Source organism: Euleptes europaea, chromosome 7 (genome assembly GCF_029931775.1).
Source record: "Euleptes europaea isolate rEulEur1 chromosome 7, rEulEur1.hap1, whole genome shotgun sequence".
Lineage (NCBI taxonomy): Eukaryota > Metazoa > Chordata > Lepidosauria > Squamata > Sphaerodactylidae > Euleptes > Euleptes europaea.
Window position 1 is genome coordinate 74,958,017 of NC_079318.1, and position 12,273 is coordinate 74,970,289.

The 12,273-nt window shown below is 47.2% G+C and overlaps 1 protein-coding gene across 4 annotated transcripts in view; it reads right to left on the reverse strand.

Annotated features, from left to right (window-relative positions):
• Window positions 1-367: 367 nt before the first annotated feature.
• Window positions 368-12,273, reverse strand: part of NCOA1 (nuclear receptor coactivator 1) — a 225,708-nt gene continuing 213,802 nt past the window's right edge. Inside the window, exons 17-22 of one of the 4 annotated variants that reach the window (XM_056853624.1) lie at window positions 9,754-10,153; window positions 7,689-7,863; window positions 6,770-6,953; window positions 4,599-4,688; window positions 808-864; window positions 576-714 (exon numbers count right to left, since the gene is read on the reverse strand). In XM_056853624.1, coding sequence (XP_056709602.1) covers window positions 820-864; window positions 4,599-4,688; window positions 6,770-6,953; window positions 7,689-7,863; window positions 9,754-10,153 — 894 coding nt within the window. In that variant the 3' untranslated portion in view covers window positions 576-714; window positions 808-819. Of the gene's footprint in view, window positions 715-807; window positions 865-4,598; window positions 4,689-6,769; window positions 6,954-7,688; window positions 7,864-9,753; window positions 10,154-12,273 lie in introns of all 4 variants that reach the window. The other 3 variants (XM_056853625.1, XM_056853623.1, XM_056853622.1) reach the window with 3 other exon arrangements.

Sequence of the window (12,273 nt, forward strand, 5' to 3'; positions counted from 1 at the left end):
TAAAACCGACATACTCACAATTGCTAGAAAAAGCTGATTGCACAAACATATTTGGGGGGGTGCAGCGGGTGAGGGTGTACTTTTTTTTTAAGAACAGCTAAAAACATTCCTTCTCAGAGAAGAGACAAGTGCCATTATTCACCCAATTCCTGCTTCGTTGAAGACACTAATCAGTGACAGATCCAGCTGAAACTGAGAACTTGGATCCCCCCCAACACCTTCCCTCACTCCTGTAACCCCCTTTCACAAGTTACCGCCAACAGGGATAAGAAGCCAGCAACTGATTACAAAAATAAGGATCATCTATCATTTTGGCTCAACAGTTCCGTCTTGTCACTTTGCTGACATCCAACACTTACAAAAAAGAAAGAAAGAAAAGGGGGAGGGAGAGAAAATTTTTTTTTTTTGCTCCAAACACTACGAGAGCTGAAGAATGGCTGCAAGTTTGAGATATCAAAAATCTCAGAAAAATATATAATATATATATATATTTATATATCTCTGTATGTCTTATTTAAATTTCACATTCCTTTGAAAAGCGGGTTATTCAGTCAGTAGCTGCTGAAGGAGGCTTTTCTGCTGGGCTTGTGGGGTCTGGGGGCCCGCCGAGCTCTTCTGCGAGCCCACGGGGCCTGGCTGGTTCAGATAAGGGTCTCCCCCCACCAGGTTGACTGTACACTGCACGTCAGCAAACACCTGGACCTGCTGCACCTGCTGGGACATAAGAAAGGAGAGAGGCTTTTAGCCGGCAATGGGAAAGGGCCCCCTGGCTGGCTGAGCAGGAACTACGGTTAAGTGGAAACTCACTAGAGAATTCCTCTAGTCTGTAGTCACCACAGAGTAGAACTCTTCTGTCTTCTTGCCCTACAAAAAGAAAACCGCTGCACTCATTTGGATCGGAGCTCTGAAAAGGTCACATGTTTTGCATTAAGAAAAGCAGCAGCAATCCTGAGTCTCCAGAAACTGGTGTGGAAAGCAACCCAAATTGATAACGGGAGCCCCTCAACCCCTCTGGTTGCCCGACAGTGATACGTGTCAGGCAGACAAGATGGAGGCAAGAATGCAATCTCAGGGGATTCTGTGATATCAAGTTCAAGCAGCCCAACTCTTGGGTTCTCTCTCTTCCACTTTTTCTGCACCTCCCACCCCCTTATAAATGCTTGCCCTTTGGCCTCTTTGGGACCAGGAATGAGGAGGGTTTTTTTGCCTGACACTAAAGCCTATTTTTTAACCGGTAAAAATAGCAGACCAGGGATTTGTTTCCTCACATTTGGCAGGCAACAGGAAGGTCTCAGCGATACTGGAGAGGCTTAATGCTGGGGCCACAAAGTAACACCAAGCCTTCCTTTTCATTTTCTCAGTTCTTGCTTTCCCATGATCCCCAGCATCTTTCTTCAGCTCCAAATATGGCCAATATTCTATAATTTAAACGACTCTCTCATTTCAAAGCATTCCACATTGTCCTAGAATGTCACAGACTACAGACAGACACCTGAAATACTCGATGTTCTTTACCCGCCATTCAATATATTCCTCTGGTCTGCTTTCAGTTTTGTAACAGATTACTTAGAATTTCCCCTACTCCTTCTCATCTTGGAGATTTCCCAGCTCCCATAGCATCAAGTCCTTGCCTCTTCCGCACACAGCAACAAATGCTCAGTGTCCCCAGACTATTCTTTAGATGAGGGCTGTTAAACATATATACACTCCCTTCCCATACACGGCCCCCCTCAGTTCCAGATTCTGCGTGTTCCTCATTTGAGTGTCCAAGGAGTCAGGAACTCTGATCTCACTGCAAGGAAATGTTAAACACTAAGGCTGGAATCTTGGTTCAAAAGCCAAGAACGCACGTGCACCCGGTGTTAGCTGTTGGACTTCAATTCTGCTGAAAGAGTGCTGCAAAGTGAACCCAGTTTGGATGGCTATCCCATGGAGGAATCATTCTTCAGCTGAATGATGGGAGCTTGCAGAAGTCAGGTTGCTTAAAACTGCACAAAATAGTTATGAGGACTGCCTACATTACCCCCCCCCCCATTCCCCCAATATCTAGGAGCAGGGCTGGGATTACAATAAAATCTGGGAGTGAGTTCATGCAACCCTGTCATATTATTGGTTGAAATTTTGGAATACTGAAAATCTGAAACAAGCAAAGCTTTGGGAGACTCCATTTTCCAGGTCTGAAAAAGAGTGGAAGTCACATAAACTAATCTATGGGTTGGACTCAGTGCCCCAAAATGTGATGATGGCTGCCAACTTGGAAGGCTTTAAGAGGGGAGTGGACATGTTCATGGAGGAAAGAGGTATTCATGGCTACTAGTCAAAATGGATACTAGTCATGATGCATACCTATTCTCTCCAGGATCAGAGGAGCATGCCTATTATCTTAGGTGCTATGGAACACAGGCAGGACAATGCTGCTGCAGTTGTCTTATTTGTGGGCTTCCTAGAGGCACCTGGTTGGCCGCTGTGTGAACAGACTGCTGGACTTGATGGGCCTTGGTCTGATCCAGCAGTGCTTTTCTTATGTTCGTATGGACCCAGACTAAATTTTCCAACAGCAGAATGGAACTTCCCTGCCTCCCCCCTCCCACTGCAGCCCTCTGATCTCCACGCTGCTCCTGGGGGGATAGGGGACCCTGACACATTCCACAAGTGGGGTCTGTCACAATAAGGGAGAATCTGTAGAAATTGCCAATTTAGTTTGGATCCGACCGAATGATTGCAAGGATGTGGTCACATCACACAACATCGTGGCTTGCTGCCCTAGTTGCTGAAAGCTGTGGATTTAGTAATGGCAACTAAACTCAGACAGCGTAGTACATGCCAAGATATGGCAAAAGTTTCAAGCTTTGGCACCTTGTCCCAAGACCAGTATATAGAAGGGTTAGAAAGTTATCTTGGTAAATTCACTTTTCCAGGCTTCCTTGAGGCTATGTTTACCCTTCAATTTGAGACAATGCCCTCCCTTTATCTGGGAGAGTGCTGATTGTACATAGGTTGTGTGTCTGTGGACAGAAGGCAATGAGGATGTTTTCCATGGTTGTTTTGACTGTCCCATCTATGAATATGCAAGGAAATTTTATCTCTTCCTATTTATTCCTATTAACCCAAAGGGTTAATAAATGGGATCCAAATTTGGGTGTCACAAAACTGGTTCCTTTATACATGTTTCAAAGGACTCTGATTAAAAGCTCGACAGATGTTGCCATCTCCTATGGTAGTTAGGCTGTTTTCCTGATAAGACTCTTGCCATGAATTCATACTGTTTTTAAACCACAGGGCACTGAAAAATCTCCCCTGTGGCTATTTGTGTGTGTGTAAAGTGCCTTCAAATCACAGCCGGCTTATGGTGACCCCTTTTTGGGGTTTTCATGGCAAGAGACTAACAGAGGTGGTTTTTATGCAGGGTCAATTTTGATGCTTGCTCAAAGCTCTTTTTAAAAATGCGACCTTTAAAATGCCTATTCACGGTCCTCAATGCAAAAGGAGTAATTCCACCCCCACTCGCCTGCTCCTTTGTTCCTTCCATTAGTCAACCGCCATTTGCATTGCTAACCCGTGGCTGTCACTTTGAGGCGGGGGCAGAGCAAATACAAAAAGTCACGTTAAAAAGGCTCTTAAGAAATGCGAAGCAGGTATGCGCCGGCTTCGCAGCCACTTCCTAATAAAGATTCAGCGTGAAAAACTCAAAAAAATATGCAGGGCACTTCATCCTGGAACACGCTGCTAATTACCAAGCATAAATGACCTATGTGAAAACACAGCCTTCCTAACAAATTTTAATCGACCACCCCAAATAATCAAGACATAAGCATTGTTAGGATTTGGGGGTGGTTTGCCCTAGGTACACCTGCATCTGTAGGTCACCGGGGACCTCTTCCAAATGCATCACCAGACGGAGATGTGGCTGATCCTATCAACACATGAAGATGCCCAGCTCGACTCAAAGAAGAACTGGCAATGCTAGTTCTGTGCAGCATCTACTTTTCCAACCTCACTTCTTTTGCTGAGAATGATCCTAGTCGTCATGTTGGTTACATGGGTCAGATGTTCTACAAAGTTATACGCTGGTTGGCAGAGGGTCATTTCAGGTTGGAGGGGAGGGACATGTCCAGTTTTGAACTGCAGTATCCCAAATTTACTTGCCGTTATTTAAAAAAAAAAAAAAAAAAACACCCAGGTTTTTTACTAGCCTGCTCCTCCTCCCTAAATGTCTCAGGGCAGCCTGAGTTACTCTGAAACTAATCAGAAAGAATTCTACTCGCCATAGGGGAGGGGCAGAAGCAGTACTGCTGTTCTGGCAGCTGTCTTGCACCGTGAAGAACATTGGAATTGCTGCCAAAAAGAGTGCATTGACCATAAGGCCAGATAACATAGGAGATCTGGCCATCTCCGGTCACATTCAGTCCCAGCTAGGACAGCCCTTGGGATGGGCTTTCTGGACCCAGGCATCCCAAAGGGTCCCAACCTACAAAAGCCCTTATTACACACTCATCGTTTGCAGGGGAAATGCAGTGCAATGATTCCCAAAGCAACCGAGGCAGCCGTTCCAGCTTTCCCTGAATATCTTGTTCAGGGCTTAGGAGACTTTTACTGACCTGTGCGCCATCTGCTTCTGTTTTCAAAAGATCAGAAGAAGAAAGCTGGTTGCAGTAGAGGCCCGCAGGTCTGAGAGCTGGATCATTTACCTGGAAAGAGCCAACATGGAGAATTCAGAGATCATCTTGCAGCCTTTCATATCCTTCCTTGTTCATCACTGGTGCAAGCAGAGGAGTGAGAACGAAGAACTGTTAAGGAGTCTCAAGACTAGCTTTGCTACATGAGAGAAGTTTTCAGAGAGAAGCATTATAAGTCCTGCTGTTGACTGTGTGACCATCAGAATATACCCCTGTCACATTGAAGGGATTGTGATCATACACTGCTAAACAGCAGGCGCTGACATTTCTGAATGGCTCCAGAACTGTAATTCAGAAACATTTGATGTATTTCTAAACTGCGTACAAATAAACTGCAAGCTGCCCTGAGAACTATTGGTTGTGAGGGTGGGGGCAAGGATCCTAGGGACTGCTGAATGTTTCTTAACACCCTCACCAAACTATGATTTCAATTATCCTTTTGGGAAAGTCATGACAGCTCAATTGGCATAAAACCAGTGCATGTGTAGCATGGATACGCCCCGAACAATATTAGGGAAAGTAGTCCAGTTCCGCAGCCAGAGGCCCAGCACCTACAGATCAGTGGAAGCAAATCTTTCCCTATGGGCTTGCTTCCACCTACAACTATCCTATAATAAGCACCCTGAACGCCATTACTGGCTTTGTTAATGCTTCCAAGGATTGAATCAACAGGTGCAATTTACAGTTTCTCAGAAAGACTTCAAGCCATGTGACTTAATCAAGTCAGCTGGAGAGCCAGTGTGGTGTAGTGGTTAAGAGTGGTGGTTTGGAGCGGTGGACTCTGATCTGGAGAACCGGGTTTGATTCCCCACTCCTCCACAAGAGCAGCGGAGGCTAATCTGGTGAACTGGATTTGTTTCCCCACTCCTACACACAAAGCCAGCTGGGTGACCTTGGGCAAGTCACAGCTCTGTTAGAGCTCTCTCAGCCCCACCTACCTCACAGGGTGTCTGTTGTGGGGAGAGGAAGGGAAGGTGATTGAAAGCCGGTTTGATTCTTCTTTAAGTGGTAGAGAAAGTCGGCATATAAAAACCAACTCTTCTTCTTCTTCTTAACCGAAGCTGCCTTATACCAAAGTAAAACATTTCTCTATCAAATCCAGGACTGTCTGCCCTGGACTGGCAGCAGCTCTACCAAACTTCAGGCACAGAGGAAGGCCTTTCCAAACACCTGATTTATTTCACATTTTTACATCCAATGAAGTACACAAAAACGTAAAGAGCATCTTAAAACAGCAATTACTAAACCGGAGATCCTAACACAATATTTACATTTTTTTTTACATCCTGACACAGGAAATGGTAATATATTATGATTGGGAAGCTGAATTAAACTCATAAAAGCTTGGGTAAATAAAAATGTCTTATCCTGGAGCCTGATGGAAGTTAATTCCAAGGCACTTATGCCAGAACAGAAAACACCTCATCTCTGGTGTTCTTCCACCTGGCTACTGCTGCTGATAACCTGCAGGCAGATTTGCATGGGATGGGCTGATTCATCAGCCCTCCTTATCCCAGACCACATGGATATCTGGGATCCCTTAATGTGGAGATGTCAGGAATTGAACCTGGACCTTCAGTATGTCTACACATAGTTACGATTCTTCTCAACAACAGTTTGTAAAACAAGATGAGCAAAAAAGGACTGCACTGACTTAACGCATTTAAGGCCACTATGGCTGAGAGCCACGTGGTGTAGTGGTTAAGAGTGGCGGACTCTAACCTGGTGAACTGGGTTTGTTTCCTTGCTCCTCCACATGAAGCCTGCTGGGTGACCTTGGGCCAGTCAGTTTTCTCAGAACTCTCTCAGCCCCACCTACCTCAGAAGGTGCCTGTTGTGGGGAGGGGAAGGGAAGGCAATTGTAAGCTGCTTTGCGACTCCTTAAAGGTAGAGAAAAAGCGGGGTATAAAAACCAGCTCTTCTTCAGCAGCAGCATCTAGTTGAGTCTTTGGTGCCAACCAATTACCAGGGTGAGCACCATGGTACGACCATGAGAGTCATGCTCTTTGTGAGCGGGGAAAGCATCCACTTCTGCTGGAACTGTTGAGACGAGTCTGTGGGAGCACCAGGACGACATTGTTGGTTGCACTAACCTGCTCTGAACACAGCGGGTTCATGCCAGGCATCTGAAGTGAGCTTATAGGCATCTGTCCGGCCATTGGGTTCATATTTTGGACGTTGGCATTCCCTCCAGCCATGGAGACCGTGATGCTCATGTTGTTGTACATTCCCTGCTGGTTTGGTGGGGGCTGGGGTTGCCCAGCTTGGCCAAACACACTACATTTAAAAAAATTAGAAAGGGGAGTTACAGATAGGAAAGGAGTGAATGTCTACATGGTTTCAGTCTCAGAACTTCACTGTGTAGAATATACACATACAGACTCCTGTATGTCCCATGACTGATTGATTAGGCACTCCCAGTGAGACTGGTGGCAAGAGTGGCCACCCACATGTCCTAGCTAGAAGAAAGTGGGAAGGAAGCCCCTTGACAACCGTCTCGACAGCAGCCTTGATGAACAATGACTAAATAGTTTCTGCTTGAGTTAAGAAGAAAGAATGCTTGTGCAAATCACGATTCTACCTTGAGGTTTTTGAACAGCGGGGCTCTGGCAAACCCAGGAAAGAAAATCTTAAGAGGTGTGGAATAGGAATAGCTCAGTGTATGACATCTAAGGAGAAGCTGAACAAACTGGGTGTGTTGAACTTTGGACATTTCTATAAGATGGGTCCCAGGACTGGCAGCCTCAGGGCCATAACTAGACCTCCAAGGGGTGCCATTTGGGCTGCCAGTTGTCACCTGAAAGGTAAGAGGGCCTGGAGTGCCAGCTGCGGCCAAAGAACCTGCCAATGTGGGAGGGGGGAGAGACCCCAGCCCACCACCCTCCACTGCCTCTGGAAACTGACCCTCCTGTAAAACTACATTGTTGATCACTAAAACGGCATTGCTGAAAAACTTTGCTAAAGTCTGGATCTTGAAAAACTGGAGTGTCTATACCTTAGAATTGTGCTTACTTGTTATTCCCCATAGTTCCTTGCTGCCACGTCTTCATGTCTGGTGACTGGTATCCGGGCGTGGGTGGGGCTGGCTGGAGCATGGGGCTCTGAGAAGGAGGGAGCTGTGGCGACATCAGGGGGCTGCTGGGACTGAGAGATGGGGTGAAAGCAGCCTCACCTTGCTGACCCATTCCTGGGGGAGGAAAAAAGAGAACAAGCCTTAGTTTGGGCCTCTGGTACGGCAGTCTACCAGGCAATCGCTTATCTTCAGGGGACAATGGTCAAGCTGGAAATCCTGCCATGCCCTGGTGGGTTCAGTGACCCTGAACTTCTTGCTTGACTGGGGAAGATGGTTATGCAATAAGCTGTCTGGGAGCTGACTAGCGTCCGCTGAATTCTATAGCTGAATCTGTGCCATGGAGCTCATCAGGGCTTATCCTGGCGCTGCTTTTTAAGGCCAGAGTTCTAGCCTAGAACAGGACAACTTAATTCCTAAAAACTAACCAGAGAATAGAGTTGAAGGGGTTACAATAGAGGCTTCAAGATGGATCCTAAGGCAATTCCTGCCTCTCTGTCTGCTGTTGCTCCATAGCATTTGAAAATTGGCTTCTGGGGGCCAAACTAAATGTGAGGGCATCCACAGGTACTCAAAGAAGGCTGACAAACGCCTTAATAACAGTATGAATACCAATGGATGACATAAGATAAATAAGCAGAACTTTAGTACAATACAAATAGTTTTAAGAAGTTCAATAAATTTTGAAATAACATTGATATTTTTAAAAGCTATTTGTATTGTATTAAAGTTCTGCTAGTTTATCTTATGTAACCCATTGGTATTCGTACTTACTAGGGAGTTTGTCAACCTTCTTTGGGTACCTGGTTTTTTTGGGTTGAGGCCTTTCTTCCCCTTTCTGTTTTGGTTTTGCTGATGGCATTCACAGGTCCAACACTCGGGCATGGCAAGGGATGTTCACAAAAATCATGGACCTCCCCTTGAGTGAGTGGAACTGCTCTCTGTTTGCCGAAGGGCATCTCAGGATCTGAATGCATCCCAGTGGTGTATAAAGTCACACATGAAGCGGCCTTATACTGAATCAGATCACTGGTCCATCAAGGTCAGTACTGTCTACTCAGACTGGCAGCAGCTCTCCAGGGCCTCAGGTAGAGAGGTCTTTCACATCACTTACTTCCTGGTCCTTGTAACTGGACATGCTGGGGATTGAATCTGGCGACCTTCTGTATGCAAAGCAGAGAGGCTCTTCCTCTGAGCCACAGCCCCTTCCCAACCCTCACTTCTTTTCTTCCACTAATATATCTGGTTAAACAAAGTCTGTGGGTTTCTGAACTACTACAAAAAAAATCCCCACAAGCCCTTCTTGATCAGGGATGGAAGAGGGAATGAGTGTGCACACCGCAGGCAATGATGCCCCTGTTGAATGACTGGCAACCCCTGGACAAGCCCTTGTCCGCTTCCAGTCAGAGACTACCTTTGTATAGAGCGCTGGTGAAGCACAGGGGCTAAGAGACTAGAATGAGGAAGCCCTCGGTCCAAAGCTCCGCTCTGCCAAAAGCTCACTAGGCAGCCATAGAGAAGCTACTGCCTCTCAGCCTCGGCTCCTGGTGTCAGCAGTTTTGAGATCCGCTGATGTACAGTGGTCAGTATGCGGGACTACCGTTGGGGAGGCCTGAGTTCAAATCTGCCAACGTGTTCAAATGCCAGCCTTGTACCAGCCATTCTGTCTCAAATAAACCCACCTCGGAGGGTTATATGTGTGTGTGTGTGTGTGTTAAGTGCCGTCAAGTTGCTTCTGACTCATGGTGACCCTATGAATCAATGTCCTCCAAAATGTCAGAGGGTTATAGTGAGAATAAAATGTTTACGGTCTCAAGCTCCTTGGAGAAAGGGTGGGATAAAGTTGTGAGTAGTAAAACACACATATCTCCTAAGGAGAACTATGAGCCTTATTTTCTGTCCCAGAGTTGGGGGGGGGGGTCTTGAACAACCAAGCTGATAGACCACCATCCTTTCCTCCCAGCAAGATGTAAGAATACCCCTTACCAGGCCTGGCCCAAGACTCACCTGAGCCTGAGTACTGGAAGATGTTCTGCTGCATTTGAGGGTTCATCCCAGAGCCGAACTGTCCTCCAACGTTTCCCATCATCCCCCTGTTCACCATGTTGCGGCTGGTCAATGCCGCTTCAGGGTTCGACGCCAGCTGCGAGAACGGGCTGGTGGAGGTAGGGGGGTTTCCTGGATTCGTACCATAGCTGGGGGGGAAGGGGAACTGTTGTGGAGGAGCCTGCGGGAGGCGCCCGGCCCCCAGATGCACAGGGACCCCAGCTGATGGCTGGAGGTTGTTCCCGAAGCTCTGCTGTTGCCTCATTAGCATGGCTCGTTGCTGCATTAGCTGCCTCTGCCGGTGCTGCTGGCTGTAGAGTTCACGCTGGCGCTGGGCCAGCATCTGTGCATTTAGAGGGGGCTGAGGTGAAGGAGGAGGAAGACAACGACAGAGAAAACGGTGAGGCTCGGGTAAAAGAGGGGCTTGTGGCCGCTGCTAGAGAACAGAGGTACAACCATTTTGCTGGAAAACGTGCAAGAAGTCATCCGAAGAGTGACGGAGCGGAAGGGTCAACGAAGCTCATCTATAGCCAAGGTAGAGTCCTCTATACACATTTTCACCATCAATATTTATTTATTAAAGTCTCTATACCCTGACTTTTTCCTCTGAATAAAATGACTCTAGCTCAAACCCTATGAAAAAAGCCATAGCAGATAAAAGAGCCTTAGAGCACAGCCTAAACTTTTAAGGGTGGTGCCATCCTCCATTTATCAGGGAGCCCATTCCACAAGGGGGGAGCCACTACTGAAAAGGAACGGGCTCTGGTGGATGCCAGGTGGGATATTCCCCCCCCCTTTAAGCAGGGGGATACCCTAACTGGTGCCCAGGCCCATATGGGGAGAGGGGCTCCTTTGGCTGTGAAGGCCTTTAAAGGTCATAACCAGCACCTTGAGTTAAACTTGGAAAAAAACTGGCAGCCAAAGCAGGTGTTTTAAAATAGGCCAGGTGTGTTTCCATTAGCTGGAGGAGGAGGAAGAGGAGTTGGTTTTTATATGCCGATGTTCTCTACCACTTAAGGAAGAATCAAAACAGCTTACAATCACTTTCCCTTCCTCTCCCCACAACAGACACCCTGTGAGGTAGGTGGGGCTGAGAGAGCTCTAACAGAGCTGTGATTAGCCCAAGGTCACCCAGCAGGCTTCATATGGAGGAGTGGGGAAACCAACCCGGTTCACCAGATTAGCTTCCGCCGCTCATGTGGAGTGGGGAATCAAACCCAGTTCTCCAGATCAGAATCCACCGCTCCAAACCACCATTCTTACCCACTGAACCACACTGGCTGTTGCGCCATAAACCAGTTTCTGGGATGTCTTCAAGGGCAGTCCCACCCAGAATATGTTGCTGTACTCTAATCACAAGAGTACAAAAGCATGGATTACCCTAGGCGGATCAACTGAGCTGGAGAAAAGGGAGAGCTGGTAAGTCAGATACAGCTGGTCAGAAGCACTCATGGCCACCATCCTCAGCACAACCACATCAGGAATCTGCCTCAGTAATACTGAACTCTGTGCTTTTGGGTGTGCAGCTGAAGTCTGCACCTTTTCCCTATAATTATTTGGTCCATTCCCAAAACCTTAATCCGGTCTCCTGATTGAGAGATGGACCTTCAGCACCTTCCTGCACCTAGGAGCCTCTCAGCCCTGAATACTTTACTGGCCCGGTGACCCTGTTGTTCTGTCCCCAGCTGATCCACTGCATTCGGCTCACATGCTCTCTGGCTGACTCTCCGACACCAAGCTTGGGACGTGCAACCTCAAGAGTTCTCAGGGCCACGGCTGAGACTCTGGTCAGGACCAGCTGCAGACCGACTGCCTCCCACCCAGCTGCTGAGAGCGCCAAATAATCCTGCAGAATTCGCTCCTCCCCCTTCATCTAAAGTACAACGCACAGAGGTGCAAGTAAGTGGGCTCGATTAAGTGAGTGTTAACATTGCACATCACGTTGAGTATGAGAATACAATGGCAGCTGACACACATTAATATTTGTTTCAGTCGCACACCCTGGGAAATGATGCTTATAATAAAATAATCCATGCATTTCAAGCGGGTGAGCCATAATACTGATCTACAAGGGAACGCAGAGATATTCCTTCCTGGCCCGAACTACTGGGCCTCTTTGGTAGAGTGAATTTCTAGAAGGGAGGGGATGGTTGCTGTTGGAGAGACGGATCTTGGGTCTGATCCGGTAAAGCAGCAATTGCCATTTGTTTGGCCCAGAGAGTAATGAAAAGCCATCCCACCCCCACACTGCAAGAGCCCTAGAGTTTTTGGCAAAGTAGATTTATTGTAGGCTGATCTAGTGAGTCCAGCTAGTCAGCTGACGAGCTCACCCTCCTAAAAATATAAAGACCTTTTTTTGCCGTCATGCCACATCTGACTTATGGCCTACACACACACATGAAACAAAAACCTGGCCCTTTCAGAGCTACCTAAATGCAACCTGGAGGGGTCTCACTTGCCTAGCTCTGTGCTGGGGACAGC